This window comes from Myxocyprinus asiaticus, chromosome 6 (genome assembly GCF_019703515.2).
Source record: "Myxocyprinus asiaticus isolate MX2 ecotype Aquarium Trade chromosome 6, UBuf_Myxa_2, whole genome shotgun sequence".
NCBI lineage: Eukaryota > Metazoa > Chordata > Actinopteri > Cypriniformes > Catostomidae > Myxocyprinus > Myxocyprinus asiaticus.
Genome location: NC_059349.1, coordinates 39,871,940 through 39,896,259, shown reverse-complemented (window position 1 = coordinate 39,896,259; position 24,320 = coordinate 39,871,940). Strand labels below are relative to the sequence as shown.

Below are 24,320 nucleotides of genomic sequence, written 5' to 3'. Positions count from 1 at the left end.
CATCCAAATAATTTAATTCAGGTGTTCCAATCACTTCCATGGCCACAGGTGTATAAAATGAAGCACCTAGGCATGCAGACTGCTTCTACAAACATTTGTGAAAGAATGGGCCGCTCTCAGGAGCTCAGTGAATTCCAGCGTGGTACTGTGATAGGATGCCACCTGTGCAACAAGTCCATTCGTGAAATTTCCTCGCTACTAAATATTCCACAGTCAACTGTCAGTGGTATTATAACAAAGTGGAAGCGATTGGGAATGACAGCAACTCAGCCACGAAGTGGTAGGCCACGTAAAATGACAGAGCGGGGTCAGCGGATGCTGAGGTGCATAGTGCGCAGAGGTCGCCAACTTTCTGCAGAGTCAATCGCTACAGACCTCCAAAGTTCATGTGGCCTTCAGATTAGCTCAAGAACAGTGCGTAGAGAGCTTCATGGAATGGGTTTCCATGGCCGAGCAGCTGCATCCAAGCCATACATCACCAAGTGCAATGCAAAGTGTCGGATGCAGTGGTGTAAAGCACGCCGCCACTGGACTCTAGAGCAGTGGAGACGCGTTCTCTGGAGTGATGAATCACGCTTCTCCATCTGGCAATCTGATGGACGAGTCTGGGTTTGGCGGTTGCCAGGAGAACGGTACTTGTCTGACTGCATTGTGCCAACTGTGAAGTTTGGTGGAGGGGGGATTATGGTGTGGGGTTGTTTTTCAGGAGCTGGGCTTGGCCCCTTAGTTCCAGTGAAAGGAACTCTGAATGCTTCAGCATACCAAGAGATTTTGAACAATTACATGCTCCCAACTATGTGGGAACAGTTTGGGGATGGCCCCTTCCTGTTCCAACATGACTGCGCACCAGTGCACAAAGCAAGGTCCATAAAGACATGGATGAGCGAGTTTGGTGTAGAAGAACTTGACTGGCCTGCACAGAGTCCTGACCTCAACCTGACAGAGCACCTTTGGGATGAATTAGAGCGAAGACTGCGAGCCAGGCCTTCTCGTCCAACATCAGTGTCTGACCTCACAAATGCGCTTCTGGAAGAATGGTCAAAAATTCCCATAAACACACTCCTAAACCTTGTGGAAAGCCTTCCCAGAAGAGTTGAAGCTGTTATAGCTGCAAAGGGTGGGCCGATGTCATATTAAACCCTATGGATTAAGAATGGGATGTCACTTAAGTTCATATGCGTCTAAAGGCAGATGAGCGAATACTTTTGGCAATATAGTGTATATATATATATATATATATATATATATATATATATATATACATACACTGGCGGCAAAAGGTTTGGAATAATGTATAGATTTTGCTATTTCGGAAGGAAATTGGTACTTTAATTCACCAAAGTGGCATTAAACTGATCACATTACTTATGTAAAAAAAAAACAGCATGATCACTATTTGAAAAAAGTCATTTTTGATCAAATCTAGACAGGCCCCATTTCCAGCAACCATCACACCTTATCCTTGAGTAATCATGCTAAATTGCTAATTTGGTACTAGAAAATCACATGCCATTATAAAAAACACAGCTGAAAGCTATTTGGTTTGTTAAATGAAGCTTAGCATTGTCTTTGTGTTTGTTTTTGAGTTGCCACAGTATGCAGTAGACTGGCATGTCTTAAGGTCAATATTAGGTCAAAAATGCCAAAAAAGAAACAGCTTTCTCCTGAAACTCATCAGTCAATCATTGCCAAAAAAACTGAATATTTCATACAAAGGTGTACACTACAGTCTTCAGAGACAAAGGACAACTGGCTCTAACAAGGACAGAAAGAGATGCAGAAGACCAGATGTACAACTAAACAAGAGGATAAGTACATCAGAGTCTCTAGTTTGAGAAATAGACGTCTCACATGTCCTCAGCTGACAGCTTCATTGAATTCTACCCGCTCAACACCAGTTTAATGAACAACAGTAAAGAGAAGACTCAGGGGTGCAGGCCTTATGGGAAGAATTGCAAAGAAAAAGCCACTTTTGAAACAGAAAAACAAAAAGAAAAGGTTAGGCAAAGGAGTGGGCAAAGAATCTCAGACATTGGACAACAGATAATTGGAAAAGAGTGTTACGGATCTTAACCCCATTGAGCTTTTTTGGGATCAGCTAGACTGTAAGGTGCATGAGAAGTGCCCGACAAGACAGCCACATCTATGGCAAGTGCTACAGGAAGCATGCGGTGAAATGTCACCTGAGTATCTGGACAAACTGACAGCTAGAATACCAAGGATCTGTAAAGCTGTCATTGCTGCACGTGGAGGATTTTTTGATGAGAACTCTTTGAAGTAGTTTAAGAAGTTCTGAACATTTTTTTCATATTGTAATAGATTTTCACGTTATTAATGCCCTGACTATACACTGTGATCAGTTGAATGCCACTTTGGTGAATAAAAGTGCCAATTTCTTTCCATAAGAGCAAAATCTGTACATTATTCCAAACTTTTGGCTGGCAGTGTGTGTATATATATATATATATATATATATATATATATATATCATTTAGAATTATTTAAGTATAACTATTTATAATTATTTAATCATTATATATTGAATTATTGTTATTTGAGGGGCTTTCTCAGCAAATATTTATGTATCTGATTAATTGCAAGTAATTCGATTAATTAATTGGCATACCATGTAATTAATTTGATTAAAATAAATTTAATTGATTGACAGCCCTAATGAAAATACATTAATTTATTCATTCGATGGATGTCATGAGGAATCAATTTTTCCACTATATTTTGACATGTAAGAGGTCACTGTCCTATAAAAACATACTGTCATTTAAAGAAATCAAAACTTCCTCTCAAGCCCAAAAAGAGCATTTATTGTTTCCACCCTGCAAAAATGACGTTCTGAAATCAGCCATATTGTAATGTCACAATGTGGTGTTCATTTGAATAGCCCCACTTCCACAACATACGTAATCGTTGCAGCAAAAGAGAGTGCAGCTGAGGTACTTCAACAATGAAAGTGGTACTATTGTTACTGTAGTTTGCTTTTAACCAATGAAAAGATTAAGAGGTCAAGTAAGGTCCCCAGACGTTTTGTTCCTGGTTGTGTAAAAAGTGCATCTCTGCATAGCCTTTCGAACGATCCCAACGTTGGGAATGACTGGCTTATCAAAACTAATTTCCTGAAGTCCTCAATGTGGGATTATATGTTTGTGGCACATTTCTTTATGGATTCTTTTGAGAACCAAGATTCAGGCTTTGCAAAGAAACTTGTATTGAAAGAATAAGCAGTGCCAACAGTATTGGACACGACAGTAGATCCGGTGAGTAACAAATGTAATTGTATGGTTTCACCTTATTGTGTTTGTTTGATATGTAAGGAATTGTATAGTCAGCCGTTTTTTAATCGCAAAATAAGCCATGATCAGAACTATAACGCAGAGCCGACTGTGCTTATTACACGTTAATTACCAAAGAAATGCACAATAGCTCACGAAAAGAGCTCACAGAGGCTTGCTCTGTAAGGATATTAGCCAATCATATAAACAGTGGGCATGTTTTAAAGGTGAAGTACAGAGAAACCGAGCGTTTCAGAAAGAGAGCTAGAGACAGGGTGGAAAAAGGTCATGTAATACTATATTATCATGGTGCGAATTATGGGGTGTCTGGGTGCAATAGGAGACCCCCTGGAAAGCTAATTTGCACATTATTGTGGAGGCTCATTTAAAATCATACTATTAATTGAATATGAAGTTTACTTTTTTTTTTTTTTTTTTAATAGTAATGAATATATAAAATTTTAGATCAAAATGTTTAATTCTGTTTGGTGTGATTTTCAAAAAACTGATCGGAATCTGAGCTGATCAAGACCGGAGCTACAGTACTGCTCCCTTCCCCTCTCTCTCTCTCTCTCTCTCTCTGTCTCTCTTGGTCTCTCTCTCTTTCTAGCTCACATGCGCTCATTTGCAATCTTTGCATGGTGGAATTTCATTATCATGGAAGCTCAACAAGAAAAGTATCACCCATGAGTGCTACAAGGGCATGAAACTTGAACACCAGCAAAGTGGTAGGCCTACTGCAGTCAGCAGCATCTATACATTTAGATTTTTTTAGAAACTTGCCAGTCAGACACTTGTAAATGCACAAGACAAACAGTGTGTACCGAAAATGATAGAAATTCTGTTTTTATCAAAATGTCTCGAGTGTGTATTTTGTGTGAAAGTTCACAAATTGTATTGAGATACAAGTGCAGAACCTGTCATCTTTCCATTATTTTATTTTTTGTGCAAAAAAACTTTACTAACATTATAAGTGAACCTCAAAGAAGATACTACAATAAACAAAATGTATGACATAGACCCTTTAATATTAGTTAAAGGTATAGTTCACCCAAAAATGAAAATTATTTTATCATTTACTCGCCCTCATGCCATCCCAGATGTTTATGACTTTCTTTCTTCTGCAGAACACAAACAAAGATTTTTAGAAGAATATCTCAGCTCTGTAGGTCCATACAATGCAAGTGAATGGTGGCCAGGACTTTGAAGGTCCAAAAAGCATATAAAGGCAGCAAAAAAGTAATCCATACGACTCCAGTGGTTAAATCCATATCTTCAGAAGTGATATGATAGGTGTGGGTAAGAAACAGATCAATATTTAAGTCCTTTTTATTATAAAATCTACTCCCTGCCCAGTAGGTTGTGATATGCACAAAGAATGTGAATTACCAAAAACTAAAGAAGGAGAATGTGGAAGTGAAAGTGAAAGTAGAGGTTTATAGTAAAAAAAGGACTTAAATATTGATCAGTTTCTCACCCACAGCTATCATATTGCTTCTGAAGACATGGATTTAACCACTGGAGTTGTATAGATTACTTTGTATGCCTTTTGGACCTTCAAAGTTCTGGCTACCATTTTCTTGCATTGTATGGACCTACAGAGCTGAGATGTTTTTCTAAAAATCCTTGTTTGTGTTCAGAAGAAGAAAGAAAGTCAGGGCAGGGCCATGACTGTATATTGCTCTGGACCCCTTTCCTATTAAAAAATACAGTTTAGAATTTGTTGTGGGCCCCTTTGGACCTGTGGACCCCTAGAATCATTACCACCTTTCACCCCACTAGCTACGGCCCTGCATGAGGGTGAGTAAATGGTGAGAAAGATTTCTTTTTTGGGTGAACTATCCATTTGATTAGATATCATGAACTAACAATAAACAGTCATTTTTACAGCACTTATTAATCTTTATAATGTTAATTTCTAAATACACTATTGCTCATTATTAGCTCATGTTAGTTCATAATGCATTCACTTATGTTAATATATTCAACTTTTAAGTGTAAAAAGTATTAGCATTAACATTAACCAGATTAATTAGTACTGTAAAAGTATTGTTCATTGTTAGTTCATGTTTACTAATGTAGTTAACTAATGTTAAAAAAAAACAAATTTATTTAAAGTGTTTCTAATATGTTTATAGATATTTATTTATATACATTGGTAGCTGACATGCTACACTTCATAGAAAGCTATATCAAACAACATATATACTGTAATTATTATGTACAAACTATATGCAGTTTTTATTTCCTCCTTTTAATTGAAAGACTAAATTGAGTATTTGAAATATTAAATGTTCGTTGTTTGCAATGTAGGACCAATGAAGCAAAAAGGTAATTAAAATGGTGAAAAACTGTTACTGGTGACCTGGAGACAAATTAATTGCCAATTACCCATTTATAGTTGTATATAGTTGTAGATGTAATGAATTGTTAAGTTTTTTTTTTTAAAGCTAAGTAGTGCGGATATGGAAAAAAGCTATTGTCCCTTAATTCCATGAATAGACATTTGAGTTAGAACTTAGAGGATGAATAAAATGACTAAGTAAGGTAAAACTAAAGCAATACAGATAGATAAATGCACAATGAACTCTCAAAATAAATCTTGAAAGGTATATAAACCTTTTACTGAGAAATACTAAGAGTTGTGGGAAATAGCTCATTATATGAATGGACATATGAGTTAGAATTCAAAGAATTAATAAAAAATGACTCGGTACGGTAAAAATAAAGCAATGCAGGCCCCACATAGATAAATACACAATGAACTCTTTAAAGAAATCTTGAATGGTTTATAAACCTTTCTATGTGACTAATTCTGAGGCAAAAACAGAAGGATTGATGGCTGTAGCCACAGAAAGAAGGGCAGCCATTTACTGTATAGAGTTAAAGGAATATTTGGGGCCATAAGATAGGAGTGGGGGTGTACCTCACAGCCACTGATGTCCAGGTGTAGGTCAGTGATGTGGGGATTGGATGAAAGCCCATGGAATAGAGCCCTGTGAAAGTAACAGTGTACAGACATAAAACACAGTCATTACTGACACCATTACATGCCTCATTGAGAAGACTCAGCATTCTATTGGCTGCTTTCATGCTCGATCTCCATAATAAATCAAATCAGAAAAGGTCTATATGGACAATGTCAAAACATTGCGTGCGTCTTAAAGGATTAAGGGAAAAAGAGCTTAGAGATTAGTTTCGACTCCTCTGGTGTGGGCTGGTGGTGTTGACAGAAGAGAGCAAAATCCAGGTGTTCAATTGGGAGTGACAGCGCGTCTTGCGCTTGGTTTGTGTTTGTGAGCTGGGAGGAGGTATGGCCCTGTTTGAAATTCTTCCTTCAAAACATTCTGAATTCCAAAAATAGAACCTACATGAGCATCTTATCTTGATTCTGACATCAGTTAGGGTGTGTAGAGCTCTTAAAAATGAATCCCAAGAAAAGCCTCTTGGCTTTTCAGATGCTCACGTAGGCTTTTCTATTGGATTTTTCACACTTTTCAATCCTTTTGAAGCCTGTGTTTATGACTGGGTTGTCTTGTTTCAGGGTCGGATATTTACAAGGGCTGGGGACACAAATGTGATAGAAAATGTCAAAAATGTCCAATATATTTCAAATGTGGTAGCAAAAAATGTCCTCTCAAGTGAATGTCTTGCAAATCATTTATATATATATTTATTGTAGTCCATTTAGGCCTATCTAGTTTAGTATACAATCTATACATTTGTAAATCCTGGGTGAATGTTCTTATTTTCATTATTTATGAGATTAATAATATTGATTGGACAAGCAATCTATGGAAATGTTGCCAAGTAAATCCGCTAATAAAAAATACTGTCTCTTCAAGTGAAATTTGTGTGATTGTACAAAGTGCATTAATATTTAATGAGGCATGCACTGTTTAGTCTGTTGCTAAACAACTCATCAATATAATCTAGCACCACATTGTTTCACACAATATACCTGTAATCTGCATTTCATGTAGCTCACCCTGCTCTAAACAGCATTGCAAACAAAATTTAAAGAGAAAAACATTGCTTAACCCAGGTTTAAATGTGGCCTTAAACCAGGGTTTAAAAAAGACGTTAACCCAGGATTAAAGGAATAGTTCACCAAAAAATTACCCGCTTTTCCTCACCCTTATGCATCTTGTGCAATTTAGCAATTTATTTTATTAATACTACATATTTTATTCCCCCTTGAATGTGTAAAAACTGTGGCTCTCAAAACATCAAATCATTACTCTTTTTTAACATCCCGACCAGCCCAACACAGCAACATAGGCTCAGCCAATCATTTAAGTTCAGGAAACCAGTTTGAAATAAGTCATTATTTTTGAAATTCCGTTTGGTGATGCAAGACACAAAGAAATTTCACACTTCACCTTAAAGTATAGTGTGAAAATCCTCAGAAATAAAAATCAAAGTGGTGACCAGTCTCACCTCAGCACGTCAGGAGGCATCTTCATAGAAGCCAGACTGATGTGAGTGAGGCTGAACGCTGAACTGAAGAACTGACGAAAGGAAGGAAGTGTCTCTCTCGCTTTCCTAAAAGCACGACAGAAGTAAAGGGGAAACTTTATTCATAATACATTAAAACCACACTTCAGAAAGCCCTGAGCCATAGAATACCCTCTGGCTTGGAAATGGAGTCATTTGTATCCCTCTAGTACGTGTTAAACATTTAAAAAACGTTCAACATTTTAACAAGCTGTCTTGGATTTGTGGCATAAATCCCTGGCCCAAACAAATAATTCATTCGGGTGGGACGGAACAAGACTGGGAGAATAAGGGGGGAGGGGGTGGTAAGAACATACGTATCAGGGTCATATTTCACCTCAAAGTCAAATTAAAGAACACAGAAAATGAAGATAAACTGCACCCCCCCTAGTGTCACTGCAGTGGCATAGGGTGTAACAACAGTGTGGAAGTGCATTTTTCGTGCGGACCACCCGAGTTTGATTCCGCCTTTTGTCCCACCTTTTCCCATCCTGTTTCCTGCCTCCACTTTTAATATTTACTTTAATAATACTTACAATAGTAAATAAAATGGATATAAAGGTTGATTTCCTCGCAGTGATTCTGTCACAGTGATGGTCAGGAGTTTGATCTGGGTAAAACTAACCATGGTTTCACTAAGTAATAGTGTTGAAAAAAATGTTTTAAGGCAGAAGCCATAGTTTTAATGCAATTACCCATGGTGTTACTATAGTAATATGGTGTTTATATAGTAACCATGTTTAATTTTGTGGTTACTATGATTTTACTACAAAATACCATGGTGATACTATGGTTAGTGTAAGTTTTAGGGCCTCTGTGGGGGCCATGCCATCTGTGGCAGGGCTCCCTGTTCTTCGGTTCGAGCTGACAGAAAGGCTTAATTGTCAAAATTATGTCACAATGCTCAAAACCTTAATGGACTTAAAAATAAGCTTTCTTTCAAATCTTTTTTTTTTTTTTGTGTGTGTGTGTGTGATTTTGGGTTGAAATGTAGCCAGGACATGTTTTCGTGAGATTCCCTCATACAGTGGCACTGTGTTTGGGTGCGTTCTGTATGTTAGTCTCTGAACGAATGTGGGAGTTTGTGTGGGTGCTCGTGAGAGGATGAAATTAGCACTGGGAGAGAGAGAGTGAGTGTTTAAAAGAAGAAACCGAGAAGAGTTCAATATACAGTCACCCAATGATTTTCTAAATCTCATCCCTCTGCAAATCTAAACCCAATTAAAAACAAACAAATTTGCAGAAGGAGCAAAGCATGCAGCAACCTCAGAACTTGAACAATAAGTCCTGCTAAAATTAGCCTCATTTTTCATAAAGTTTCTCATAATGCCGTTAACATGCTGAGAGGGCAGATGGAATTGCTGTGCAGTTCCAGAGGGAGTCAAGCAGGAAGATGGATAATTGTGTTTCCATATCTCCTCAGCCTACAGCACACACACACACAAACATCTGATTTCTTCCGACGCCGTTAGCTGAACCATCTGTGAAACATGCAGGCCTGATTGCTCATGTCCCAGTTTATATATATATATATATATATATATATATATATATATATATATATATATATATATATATATATATATATATATATATATATATATATTTATGTATATATACATACAAGCACTTGTCCTTGCTCATTCAAGGTGGACATTTACTGTATGTTTGCAGGCCCAAGCTGATCTAAATTAGTGGTTCTCAATGGTGGGATGTGACTCAAAAATGGGTTGCAGGTCTGTTCTGATAAAGGTCGTTGACAGTGGGAAAAAATCATACTAAATGCAAATAATACAATGCAACTAACTACACTCACTGAGCACTTTATTAGGAACACCTGTACACCTACTTATTCATGTGATTATATAATTAGCCAATCATGTGGCAGCAGTGGAATGCATAAAATCATGCAGATATGGGTCAGGAGCTTCAGTTAATGTTCACATCAACCATCAGAATGGGGAAAAAATTTGATCTCAGTGATTTCGACAGAGGCATTATTGTTGGTGCCAGACAGGCTGGTTTGGGTATTTCTGAAACTGCTGATCTCCCGGGATTTCCATGCATAACAGTCTCTAGAGTTTACTCGGAATGGTGCCAAAAACAAAAAACATATAGTGAGTGGCAGTTTTGCATACGGAAATGCCTTTTTGATGAGAGAGGTCAACGGAGAATGGCCAGACTGGTTCGAGCTGACAGAAAGGCTACGGTAACTCAGATAACCACTCTGTACAATTGTAGAGAGCAGAATAGCATTTCAGAATGCACAACACGTCGAACCTTGAGGTGGATGGGCTACAACAGCAGAAGACCACGTAGGGCTCAGTGAGTGTATATAATTGTGTATATTTAGAAAGTACATACAGTAGCCTTATTAACTTTTAAAATGGAGGAGAAAGTGCTTCCCATATACTTTGGTGCTGACGTCAAAGAATGTGCGTCCTGCTAATTCTAATACAATATGGATAATACATGGATAATACTAATACAATCACTTCTGTTGTTATTTATGCACTTAGGAAAATTAAAAATTTTCCTATTTAGCAAATATAATGTTAATACTTTCTAATATTGTAGGGCCTGTGCAGTTCATAGCTAAATTAATACATTTTTAATGATTGATTTTAAGGAAATCTTTGTCAAAAATTTTGTTTGATAATCAATTTTGATACTGTGCTGGGTCTCCACTTGATGTCCAATGTAAAACTGGGTCATGAAAAAAATGAGTTGAAAACTACACTGCTTTGCAAATGTCTTATGATATTAAGATATCTTAAGATGTTTCACAAAAACATTTGTCTTAAGATGGCTATTTATATCTTCAGCTTTGGTGTGAAAAGATGAAATATACATTTTAGACTCCCAAACATTCCTTTTGCAAATAGAATAGAATAGAAGAACAGGGAGCCCTGCAACAAACTGCATGGTTGCCACAGAGCCCCCACTGAACATCAAGTCAGTCTGGGATTACATGAAGAGACAGAAGCAATTCAGACATCGTAAATAGACAGAAGAACTGTGGCACCAAGAAACTTGGAACATCCTATCTGCCAACAACCAAGAAAAACTGTGTCCAGGTGTACCTAGGAGAATTGGTGCTGTGTTGAAGGAAAGGTGGTCCCACCAAATATTAATTTAGATTTTTTATGTTTACTGGAATTAGTATGATGTTAATTGATAAATGAAAACTATTTATGGCATTTTTATTTATTTTTTACTCACTTCAACATTTTTCTCAAGTGCCTAAAAGTTTTGCACAGTACTGTTCTTCTAGATGGCTAATTAGCTGGACTACCAGCTGGTGGGTGAACCTGAGGTTGACCTGTTAGACCAGCTCATTTAAGCTGGTAAGAAATGGTAGACCACTTTGGACACAGCTACCATGGCCTGGTTTTTCCAGCAGGATTCACCCTTCTACTGTCAAACTCGTAGTTTGAGCAGAATTCTGCCTCCTTTGAGACTAACTATGCTGAGTCAAACTAAGCCCTCATGATGTGCATGCTTGAGGCAGGCAGGTTTGGCCCACCTGTGAGACTGGCTCAAAAGTGACAGACTGACATTGCAAGAGCTTGTGGGAAGCAGTTTAGCTCACCTATGAGAGAAGGAGTTTTTGGAGAGGTTCAAGTAGGAGAGATCAGCACAGCATCCCCGCAGTAGAGCTCCAAATAACTGACAGAGAAAATGTAAAGGGAGGCAAAAAGATGGAGAGAGAAAGCGAAGGAGAGTGGCAGCAAAAGAGTAGTGAATATTAGTATAATTTTGCAATTCATGACCATTCAATGTGACAGAAAAATCAATGTGAAATCAGAGATAAATTGTTGTTTCGCATTGCGGGTGCAATGACATAAATCATAGCAAGTAAAACGGAGTTTGGCAATAACAAATTCAGAAGCATGAGATGCACTGTCAACTCACCGAATCTACGGTACAGTCAGTACCTGACAGGTCCAAATGCACAAGGCAGTTCGGCTGTGCCAGGAACAGGTACAGATTCTACAGAGGGGGAAGAGAATCGAGGGTCTTAATAGGACTTTGTATATATGTGTGTGTTTGTGAACCTGCCTCTGTATGTGTGAGTGAGTTTTTTTAGCATTTGCATGTTTGCGCAGGTGTGTGAAGACAGGTTTGCGAGTGCAGGGACCAAAGATAGGAATGATAGGAAACACAATGATAGGAAAAATCTGAAAAAACAGCTGGACAGATGGTCACAAAGAGGAAGATTTAAGGCTTCATAAATGTTCTAAATAATGTCTTCACATGTAAAAATGTGAAAAGTTTAAAGTTTGTTGACAGTAATTATATGTATATACATTTGAAGTCAGAAGTTTACATACACCTTAGCCAAGTACATTTAAACTCAATTTTTCACAATTCCTGACATTTAGTCATAGCAAACTTTCCCTGTCTTAGGTCAGTTAGGATCACTACTTTATTTTAAGAATGTGAAATGTCATAATAATAGTAGAGAGAATTAATTATTTCAGCTTTTATTTTGTTCCCAGTGGGTCAGAAGTTTACATACACTTTGTTTGTATTTGGTAATATTGCCTCTAAATTGTTTAACTTGGGTCAAACATTTTGGGTAACCTTCCACATGCTTCTCACAATAAGCTGCTGGAATTTTGGCCTATTCCTCCAGACAGAACTGGTGTAACTAGGTCAGGTTTGTAAGCCTCCTTGTTCGCACATGCTTTTTCAGTTCTTCCCACAAATTTTCTATCAGACTGAGGTCAGGGCTTTGTGATGGCCACTCCAATACCTTGATTTTGTTGTCCTTAAGCCATTTTGCCACATCTTTGGAGGTATGCTTGGGGCCATTGTCCGTTTGGAAGACCCATTTGCGACCAAGCTTTAACTTCCTGGCTGATGTCTTGAGATGTTGCTTCAATATATCCACATCATTTTCCTTCCTCATGATGCCATCTATTTTGTGAAGTGCACCAGTCCCTCCTGCAGCAAAGCACCCCCACAACATGATGCTGCCACCCCCATGCTTCACAGTTGGGATGGTGATCTTTGGCTTGCAAGCATCACCCTTTTTCCTCCAAATATAACGATGGTCATTATGGCCAAACAGTTCAAGTTTTGTTTCATCAGACCAGAGGACATTTCTCCAAAAAGTAAGCTCTCTGTCCCCAAGTGCACTTGCAAACTGTAGTCTGGCATTTTATGGAGGTTTTGGAGCAATGGATTCTTCCTTGCTGAGCAGCCTTTCAGGTTATGTCGATATTTGAATCGTTTTACTGTGGATATAGATACTTGTCTACCTGTTTCCTCCAGCATCTTCACAAGGTCCTTTGCTGTTGTTCTGGGATTGATTTGCACTTTTCGCACCAAACTATGTTCATCTCTAGGAGACAGAATGCGTCTCCTTCCTGAGTGGTATGATGTCTGCGTGGTCCCATGGTGTTTATACTTGCGTACTATTGTTTGTACAGATGAATGTACCTTCAGGCATTTGGAAATAGCTCCTAAGGATGAACCAGACTTGTGGAGGTCCACAATTGTTTTTTCTGAGGTCTTGGCTGATTTCTTTTGATTTTCCCATGATGTCAAGCAAAGAGGCACTGTGTTTGAAGATAGGCCTTAAAATACATCCACAGGTACATCTCAAATTCAGCATACCTCCTATCAGAAGCTAATTGGCTATTGTCTAATTATATTTGGTTCCGGTACCAAAAACAGTGCAGTATTTATAATGTATTCTTCACCTGTGCCGGGTCAAAAATGACCCTAAGACAATAAAGGATTAATGTTGTATATGTTAACATCAGTTAATGCATTATGAACTACTGTAACATGAACTACCAATGAACAATTGTGTTTTAATAAATTAATATGAACTATTAACAAATGCTTTATAAATAATGTTGATTTTTAGTTAATGATTCCTAATGAATTTACTAATGATAATAAATAAAACCTTATTAAAAATCATTAATTTGATTTTCTTTTAACTATTTTATCAACCATTAGGCAAAAATCATAAGTCTGACACATTAGAGAAAAGACAGGAAATTATTTTGGGGTAACTGGAGGGGATGAGATAAAAACATAATTTGTTCAGATTCAAACCAGTGTATCCTACATGAGCACTAAAGCTCAACATGTCTGAAGCATACTGACTAACCACTACGACATTACTCCAAATACTAAGTAATTATAACTGGCTTATTTTAAGGACAATAAAAGTCCAGAGATATAAAAAATAAGAATGTATGTGAATGTGTGTGGCTCTAACCGTTGCATCCTCCCCAGACAGAATCCCTGGGTTCTTGCTCAGGTCCAGATGCAGAAGTGAGTTGGAGTAATCATCACTGGAGCACAGAGCCTGAGACAAAGATGTAACACCTGGGACGAAAGACAGGAAGAGGATGAATGATACAGAAAAACAGTACCAGCAAACCACAACAACACACACAACATTTGATAACAAGCTCACTAAGCAGAGTGGATTTACATCCTGTTACTAAACACAAGAAGAAAATACCAGCGATTGCCTTTTATACCTCCAGACAAAAGACAGCTCTGCTAACACTGTTAGGTGGCAGCTTGCCAGTGAACTCAGCCAGTATGTTTCCTCACCAGGGAATAACAAAAACACTGTGCTGCTCTCTCTAAAATGAAAAATTAATTTTAACCACTGCAACCTTTCATGATCCAGTAGGTCTTGGTTTCTTTCTTTCACGGTTGCACTACTTCCGATTTTTAAGTGTAAATTCAGATTATTTTAGACTAATATGATGATGACTCTACTCACAAGATTTCAATGGGGATAAAAAATAGAGGAAAAGACCAAAAGTAACGCTCCATCACTGCGACCAAAAGTTTAGGCATCTGCTGACCAATGAGAAGGTCTTTACAATAAGGTTCTTTATGCTAATATTAATTATTGAATTAGGTATCGTGAATTAACAATGAACAATATTTCTTTACAGCAGTTATTAATCTTGGTTAATGTTAATTTACAAATACACTATTGTTCTTTGTTAGTTCATGTTAGTTCATAATGCATTAACTAATGTCAGCAAATTTAAATGTTAAAAATGTATTATTACATGCAGCATTGACATTAAACAAAATTAATAAATTATGCAATGTTCGTTCTAAGTCCACTTATGCAACTTTATTGTAAAATGTTATCAATGAGAATTTCAGAGTCGGGTCCAGTATTGTTTTCACAAATCCATTTCGCTGGTTAAACCCTACTCTTACCACAGCCTCAAAATCCATTTAACACATTCCTATCAAATAAAACAATATATCCAAACTTTCTAACTGGATGTGGCAGATACTGAAATTAAACGTTTTATTGTGAAATGAAACATGTTGTAGGTGTAGTCTCTGATGGCTCAAGTTCCAGAAGCTTCTATATTAAAAGTGAAAACTTTTGCAATGAAGTTGTCAAAAATCAGATAACAAATAAGGATTAATGATGGTGATACACTGAGTGGCCATTGATTCATGGTGTATGCTGGAAGGCTATCCATCTATCCAATCGATTAAAACTGTATACTGATTTAAACAGAAGACCAGAAAGTTAGCAGACCCTGGAAGCAGCCAAGGATGCAGATAATTGAGTCTGGGCTTTCCAAGAAGAGACAGACTCTTTGGTCTTGACTCAGGTCTGTAGTCAGGTGAAACTAATCCATTGGAAATCTTACCCATTTAAAGGAGAACAAGCAGCAGATTCTAGATCAGTGGAATGGAAAAGGTTAGATTATGGCCTGAGAGATTTTGTAAACAGGGTGAGCTAGCTGTGACTTAAGAGTGGTTGAAGTCTGCTATCTGCTTTCTAAAAGTTCTGGGTTTCTGGCTTTGATAAAGTGAGTTTTTCATGCATAACTTGGGTTTGGGTGCATAAACAAAACAAACAAACAAAAAAAAGATTATTGTAATGATTTTATGTTTTAATTTTAACTTAACTTTTGTTTCCCACACACTCACATACGCACCATCTTTGAGTCAAAACTATGACAATCTGTGCATCTGGTCCCACTCGGCAAGGGTATGTTATGTGAGTGAATGATTTCTGGTTCGGGTAGGTTCAGTCTTAAAATTTGACAGTGCCGTTCAGGTTGGGTCACATGGGTCAACTAACTGTGGATCACATTACCTTAGCTGAGCTTCTTCTACACAGTTGTGCTTGTTCTAGACATTGCAACAGCAGGAGGAAATTCCTCTGTCCATGAGGTCCCAGTGTAGCTATGTAACATTTGTTTTGTACAATAACCTGTATCTTCCAAATTTATTCTGAATCACATGAAAGTGAAAATAAAACGCAACTGAAGAGCCTAGAATATACCAGGCTATAATTTACAATAGCACCCTGAAACTAATCAAGCAGACCAAAGGCTAACAGAAACTATAAGGAAGTGGGACATGATTAATTTATTTTACACCATTTATGATAATGCAAGCAGCATTTGTCTAGGAATAGAGATATGTGCTTTGGTTTCAGCCGCATCATCTCAGCTGTGAGGACATTCTCTCCACATATGCATTCTCAGACAATGCAATGTTGGACTTGCCAGAAACAGCAAAGACCAAAGGTGTATGTTGATTAATTTACATAAAGACTGGCCTGCCAACTAGTCGACTACTTTTCTGGATGAATAGTCAGTTAATTAAATGAGAATTCATGCAAGTCCTATTCTATGGTGTGGAAGTTTTATGGGCATAACCAGCAGAGGGCACTATATCCTTGAGGACAGATGCACATACCCTTTGAAGAAAGCGACGTCTTGGAGAGGTTCAACAGACGCAAACCTTTACTGAGCCGACACACCTGCTGGATAAGGTTAGACACTCCTGTAGGCAAACGCATACACACTGGATCAGTCACAGCCCAATTTACACACATATTAACATGCATCCCAAGGCAAACACTGACATTGCTGCTGTTGGGGTTCATGCACACACAAACACAGGCACACTTATGTGATGTGATAGGAAATGACATGTGTCAGGCATGGTGACACACTGAAACTCTGACCGTGACACATATAGAGGACATAAAGACAAAAGTACAAACACACACACACACAGACAGAGCTAATTTTCAAATCAGCAACAGATACAAAGCAAAGCACCAAAAGCCAGCAAAATAAAGAAAGAACAAAAAACACCCACTCAGAGAGAGAAGCACGTGCTGATTCATAAAGTGTGATATAGACAAAGGCAGGTGAAAAAACTATTGTGGGAGGGGGTTGATTCACTTTGAATGAACTGCTGCGCCCACCAAGGGCGTAGATTTGGCTTGAACATTGGGGGGGGGATGGGGTTTACAGTTTGTTTTTGGGGGGGGGGGGGTTGTATTTGCTTGTTTTTATTATTGGGGGGTTACCCCCCCCAATAATAAAAACAAGCAAATACAACCTTTTACAAACCCCCCAAAATCTACGCCCCTGGTGCCCACTGAGAGTGTGGTTTATTTGCGTTCACTTTCTGAGTTGTTTTAATGCCGATATATGAAAATTAGGTAACGTTGCAAACGGCCAAAATTTTAGTGGGTGTGTTCTGAGTGCTAGGTTGTAGTAGATGCAGTAGACTATAGCGATCTGGCATTCTTTACTGGGAGTGTACAACGTGACTCCACCACTACAATCCAGATGCCTGAATCATCTCTTTAAAATGCTTAAAGTGCGCTCGACTACACAAAGCGTCTGGATATATACCCGGTTATTATATCATCATTATTTGATGAATTACTGCTGTCATGATAGAAGGAAATTGTACACAAATATCTATTTTTAATAAAATTCCGCTTACTCCTTTCCGTGGGCGGTAAAAGCACAATGTTAGTCAGGCAAATAGCGCTGAGTTTTGTAAATAAAGTGCTAAAATAGGACTAATTTACATAAAATGGAGGCCAGTTTGCTTTGAAAAGTGTGAAAATGACTTAATGTAAAGGTACACTCAGTAACTTTTTGTGTTTATGTTGCGCTGACAGATATAAGCATAGGTTAAAGGGATAGTTCACCCAAAAATGAAAAAAAAAAATACTCTCAGTGTATTCTCACCCTCATGCCATCACAGATATTTATGACTTTCTTCTGCAGAACACAAACAAAGATTTTTAGAAGAATATTTCAGCTCTGTTGGTCCATACAATGCAAGTAAATGGTGACCAGACCTTTCAAGTTCCAAAAATCATATAAAGGCAACATAAAATTAATCCATATGACTCCAGTGGTTAAATCTAAGTCTTCAGAAGCAATATAAAAGGTGTGGGTGAGAAACAGATCAATGTTAAAGTCCTTTTTTTATTTTTTTTATTTTTTACTATAAATCCTGAAATTGAAAGTGGAAAAAAGTATAAACTATTTTATTTATAGTAAAAAGGACTTAAATATTGATCTGTTTCTCACCCAAAGTGATTGCATCTCTTCAGAAGACATATATTAAACCACTAGAGTCGTATGGATTACTTTTGTGCTGCCTTTATGTGATTTTTCGGCGCTTGAAAGATCTGGTCACCATTCACTTGCATTGAAAAGACCTACAGAGCTGAAACATTCTTCTAAAAATCTTTGTGTTCAGCAGAAGAAAGAAAGACATACACATCTGGGATGGCACGAAGGTGAGTAAATGATGAGAGTATTTCATTTTTGGATAAACAATCTAAGCAAAAGTTCTCAGTTATGCCATTGTAGAAATGCACTACTCGCTGTCAGTAATGATTTTTCTGCAAGTTAAAACACTCAATTACTGTTAGATAAAGCATAGAATATTTGGCTTTTCATACTGTATGATCAGCACCATATATATATATATATATATATATATATATATATATATATATATATATATATATATACTTCAAAAATACTTACATATTTACTTATATAAAAGTTAAGCAATTAGCAAACATTTTTTTTAAAAAAAATCACCGAGTGCACCTTTTAATGCTTACAGTGCAGCACTACTTCAGTGCTTTTAGCACCAGGTTAAACTGGATTGCGAGTGGTTATGAATAAGGTTTCATTGAAATACAATTTGCCAATGTGGCGCAATTGATTAGTGAATCCACCCCAGAGAAAAAGGAGAGAGGAGGGAAGCGAGAGGTTTTATTATAGAAAACCAGAGACTTTGATGCATGTACCTTGGTTGTCCAGTGTATTGTGGGCCAGGTTAATAGAGTGTATGACTGATGCTGGGTTTTCTGACAGGGCAGTGGCCATTTTCTGTGGGAAATCTCTAAATGACAGAAACAGAGTGAGTAGAAACGGAACTGCAATAAGAAGCACTGGACTCTGGGGCAGGGATGAAATATGGAGGCAAAGATATAGCAGGGGAATAAGACCAGGTACAGCATAAAGAAAAAATGACACTGACTGAACATGAAACAAACTTTTAGATGAAAAGAAAGAGAATAAAGTGTCAGAGTGATGTATAACAAAAAGAGAAAAGTAGAGAGATTTATAACTTACGCTTTAAGGCCTGCGTTTTCCAATGTGAGCTCCTCCAAACTGCTGGATTTACTGACAGTGTGCAAAATCTGCTCCACGACCTCTGAACTCTGTGCAGAGAGACAGCGAATGAGTGTGTGTGTGAGAGAGAAAAAAGAAATGCACTGGAATTAAATTCTAAAGTAAGACCCAACATAATAACTTTAATCTCATGCACATAGACAGTCTAACACCAGATATCAGAAAGACAATGGATCTAAGAAACATGTGGCCACACAGCCCTTACAAAACAGTAATATGGTGGTACAATGGTTCAGTGATGGTGTCAGATGGTAATACCATGGTACTCTTACATATACACTGTATGATTACCACATTCATAAAGAGTGGGGTTCAAAAGTGCACACTGGAAATTTGGAATGCAAAATCTAATTTAAATAAGGAAATAAATAAAAGGATAAAAAAAATAAAATAAAAAAAAAACATTATGACAAAAACATTAAGAAATATTTAAGATTCTGCACTATTTCTAGTGTATATGTCATTAAACATATTGACCATGTTAACTCGAAAGATCAGTTTTCTTTGCATCTATCTTCAATAATTAATTAATTCCTTACATTTATATAGCGCTTTTCTAGGCACTCAAAGCACTTTACATAGTATAGGGGGAATCTCCTCAACCACCACCAGTGTGCAGCATCCACCTGGATGATGCGACGGCAGCCATAGTGCACCAGAACGCCCACCACACACTAGCTATTGGTGGAGAGGAGAGAGTAGAGTGATGTAGCCAATTCAGGAATGGAGATTATTAGGAGGCCATGATAGATAAGGGCCAAGGGGGGAATTTGGCCAGGACACCGGGGTTACACCCCTGCTCTTTATGAGAAGTGCCCTGGGATTTATAATGACCACAGAGAGTCAGGACCTCGGTTTAACGTCTCATCCGAAAGACAGTGCTTTTTTTTTTTTTTTACAGTATAGTGTCCCCGTCACTATACTGGGGCATTAGGACCCACACAGACCGCAAGGTGAGCACCCCCTGCTGGACTCCCTAATACCACTTCCAGCAGCAACCTTAGTTTTCCCAATGAGGTCAATAGACAAGATGCTCTTTAAAAACTTGGACATGCTGGAATAAGATGAATTATCAGGTTGTGGATTCCATGCCAGCTTGAGTGCATGCTGTCACTGAAGCAAAAGGGGGACATCAAAATCAAAAAATTATGAAATTCGTGTAAATTTTACAATTCAAATTTCCCCTCAAATTTTTGACCTAAAAAATTTGGTCCCCACTGTACCATAGTATTTATATGGTATTCCTAGATACTTCAAAGTATACTATGCCACCATGTCCAAAAAAGCATGGTATTGCCATTGAACTATATTAAAAAAAATATATAATAAAAAACATGGTAATTCTAGGTGCTGTTCTGTAAGTGAGACAGACATCAAGAGTGAACCAACAGAAAAACTACAATTGTACTCCACCAAACAGTACTAGGACACAGCAAAGAGGAAGAGGGGTGTAAAAATATTTACAATGCGCAAGTCTTTGCAATAAAGTTTGGTGAACCATGAGTTATAAGCCATGGCAGCCACAATCACTGCAAGGTCCCTGTAACAAAAAGAGACACAGAAAAGACCAAATCAAAACAGACTGTATCACAGAAGTACTGCAATAACCAGCGATGTTCTCACATTCCTCATAAGATTACATGATCTCCTAAGACTAAAATAGAGATGTTATTATTCAAGAAAAATGACAGATTCAGCAGTAAAATGCTCCCTGAGAGGAAAGCCAAGAGAGGAAGAGAAAAGGACAGTGTGGATCAATGAGAAAACTGATGCCAGGTCAGTGGATTACTCAGTGCAATGTGTCTATGATACAGCTTTTAATCTTGGCCCTGAGCCTCAACCCTTTTTACCCAGTACACAGAACAGACCTTACTGCATTCACTGGCGATGGATAGAAAGAAAGACAGAGGCTTTCTCCATTAGAGTACGGCTGATGGCTTTGTTCTCATTTGCGGCTTCATCATCCCTCTGTTTGGACCGTATAGTTAGGCTAAAGGCAGTGTGTACTCAGCTGCTCTCTCCTAAATGAGAGTCTCTTTACCTCTCCCGTTCATCTTTCTCCCTCTCAAGATGTTCTAATGGAACAAATCAATGCCATAAGCTCCTCAAGACAGCTGCAGGATCTGTAGTCAGTAATATCTAAGTGCCCCTGTCAGTGAAATACTATGAAACAATGCCAGTTGAAGTGTTCTGCAGGATAAAGCTTATTCGTTGATGTTAATGTTGTTGACTCTTGGACCACTGAGACACACTGTAAAAAAAAATCTTAATTTTAATGGTAAAAGACTGTAAAAATGCTACAGTAAAAAAAAGTTAATTGGTTAACGGGTAGTTACCTTAAAATATACGGTAAAAAATTGGAATATATTTGAAAAGACAATACATGTAGTTTTACGGTAAAATTTTGTACATATATATATATATATATATATATTTTTATGTAAAAAGTATGATTTTTTGTATAATTAACAGTAAAAATTTATATTATGTTTAACAAGAGAGTACATGTACTTTTTAAGGTAAATTAGTGTTAAAATTACAGTAAAAAACAATCGGGCATTCCCAGAATTCCCTGCGTGACCCAGTTCATTTCATTATATTTTATGGGAATAGTTATGTTTCTTCTTATTTTTAATATCAGTTATGTACTTTGGGGTGTTCTGTGTTATATTTGATGTAGTTTATTACATTGTTTTAATTTCACATGTGTTACCCTGATGGTGTTAAGTGTTTATGTGAGTGATACTGAGCACTGTCTCTACATGTTTATTAGTCATTGCTCCTGGAAGGGCCTCTATTGATGAACTTCATGTCATCATATACCCTTTTGTAATTACTACAGTGATTAACAATACATTATAAAAAGAAAAGCAGATTTTTACAGTTTCAGAAGGTTAATATATCAAGTTTATTATTTAATAAAATAAATGACGGTAATGCACCGTAAAATATACAGGCATCGGTTTTAAAATTCAAAATTCCAAGTGCAAATTGCAATTTTAAAATTAAAATTCGGTTTCTGTAGCTCATCTGGTAGAGCAATACCAAGGTCATGGTTTCACACACATACTGATAAAAAAATCTTGATGCTCTGTAAGTCACTTAATGTCATCATTAAAGAGTTTGCTAAAACTCATAAATGTAAAAATGCACACAAGATCTACATACAGCCACACACCTATTAGAGTTTCATCAAATGAGACTGCTGGAAAAAATCCTTTTTCTGCAGATAACTGAAATTGCCCTAGAGCAAAGTGCTCAATGAACCGTATCGTTTCTCAGAGTCAGAGTATAAATATTAAGTGCATTTCCTTTTTTATGTGTTCAAAGGCAGCAGGGCATGAGTTGTGTGGCTGAGACATGAAGAGCTGACGTTGATTTCCACAGGTCATGTATACTGTCTGTACCAGCTTAGCAGTAATCCTGTTTCAACAGGAAGAGAGTCATGAACTAGACTTTAGACTCAAACATTAGCAGAAAATGCACAATCTGATCTAGGATCAGACAACTTGACACCGATTGGTCAGATGTAAAAGACATGAGTGTGAGACCCACCAGGCAGGAAGTCAGCATTACTGTGTTATCACTGTGGCAATTCAGCACATACAGTATTCAAAGCAGTGGCTCACATCAGATTGTCTACATCAATTATTCAAATCCCAATCAATATGAAGCAATTAACAAAGCAAAGAGGCTTGATTAGATTAATCCTTTGAAAATGAAGAAGCCATTAAACTACCGATCTGTGTGATGTAGAAATGGCAATGAGAGTGATGGCTAATTGTAGGTGCTTCTTCATTGCAGACAAAGAACAGTAACATCAAGATGACCCTGCTAAAACAACACAAACATACAGTATGTTGTGTTTTCCGATGCTGGTCTGGTATTTCAACTATGGGATGCTGGTGGGTTGGTGTCCCTACTGGGATTTTTAACTAGGCCAACCAGCAAAATTCTCTTGGTCAACCAGCTTCATCATCTAAGTTTTGCTGGTGAAGAACATGCCTATACAGGTCCACCAATAAAATCAGGACCAAACCTGCATAAACCTACATGGACCAGCATGAAAATTCATGCTGGTCTTAGCTGGATTTTTCAATATGGGAGAGGTAAATGTGTGTACTCTGGGTACCCGCTTTCCAGGTGACTGAAGTCCAGCAGGTTAAACTGTCTGTTGTCCTGTGAATGATAAATGGTGTCCACATCCTGAGAGACAGGGAGCAAAAGATATAGAGGAAGGAAGTGAGACAGAGAAAGAGGAAGACAACATACTTAGAGTGCAGTAATGGCAATGACACATGCAATACAGAAAAAGGCCCGCTCTTGAAGGCATTGAGGTTGTTTATGTGGTCAATAAAACCTCTTACCCACTGCACTTCCTCTTTACAGGTGATGCCATTGTAGTCACACAGAGCTGCATAGGTCTCTGAGAAACCCCCTAAAAGAGAATGAGAGAGAAGATAAAAATACAGACAAATCAGACGCAAATTCTTCATCAAAATTAAGCAGATCCATCCAACGTCTGACAATATGCCTAATAATAATAAACGGCCCTACCTACACTCAATTAAAGCAAAGGTAATTTGCAGCACCTTAGTTCAACAAAGTATTTCCTTCTTAATAAGAACAATTTTTTTTACTGTATAGGATTCCTGAGTAACCATAAGATTCTTTGGAGATTAAAAAAAAGTTCTTGATGTTACATTGTAGGTTCTTCAGATAACCATGTTGGCTTCTGGCAAGGATCTAACCAAACATTGATGTTTTGGGGGGACTAAACGTTACATTTTAAGACTTGGTCACTGAATAAACCATTGTGATCAACCACTAATCTGAATAACAGCATCTATGGTGGCTTTGGTTTCTGGGTTATTTGAAGCACTGCTAGGTAGATGGCTTTCTAAAGAACTATAGAATAAAATGTTCTTTGTGGAACTGTACTACTGTATAAGTGATTTCTGAGCAACTAGGAACCAAAGAGGTTTCCCATTGATCCCAACTCTTGTTCCATTCGTTGGACAAACAGGTAGTTCCGCCCCAAAAT

At 37.6% G+C, this 24,320-nt stretch overlaps 1 protein-coding gene across 3 annotated transcripts in view; it reads right to left on the bottom strand.

Moving 5' to 3' along the window:
* LOC127442319 (capping protein, Arp2/3 and myosin-I linker protein 3-like) overlaps positions 1-24,320 on the bottom strand; it is a 105,912-nt gene that overhangs the window by 50,406 nt on the left and 31,186 nt on the right. For 2 of the 3 annotated variants that reach the window (XM_051700243.1, XM_051700245.1), the window contains exons 7-17: positions 23,644-23,714; positions 23,409-23,482; positions 20,741-20,816; positions 19,217-19,305; positions 18,889-18,983; positions 16,509-16,595; positions 14,026-14,135; positions 11,700-11,777; positions 11,377-11,453; positions 7,728-7,832; positions 6,214-6,283 (exon numbers count right to left, since the gene is read on the bottom strand). In XM_051700243.1, the coding sequence (XP_051556203.1) occupies positions 6,214-6,283; positions 7,728-7,832; positions 11,377-11,453; positions 11,700-11,777; positions 14,026-14,135; positions 16,509-16,595; positions 18,889-18,983; positions 19,217-19,305; positions 20,741-20,816; positions 23,409-23,482; positions 23,644-23,714 (932 nt within the window). Of the gene's footprint in view, positions 1-6,213; positions 6,284-7,727; positions 7,833-11,376; positions 11,454-11,699; positions 11,778-14,025; positions 14,136-16,508; positions 16,596-18,888; positions 18,984-19,216; positions 19,306-20,740; positions 20,817-23,399; positions 23,483-23,643; positions 23,715-24,320 lie in introns of all 3 variants that reach the window. The other variant, XM_051700244.1, reaches the window with a different exon arrangement.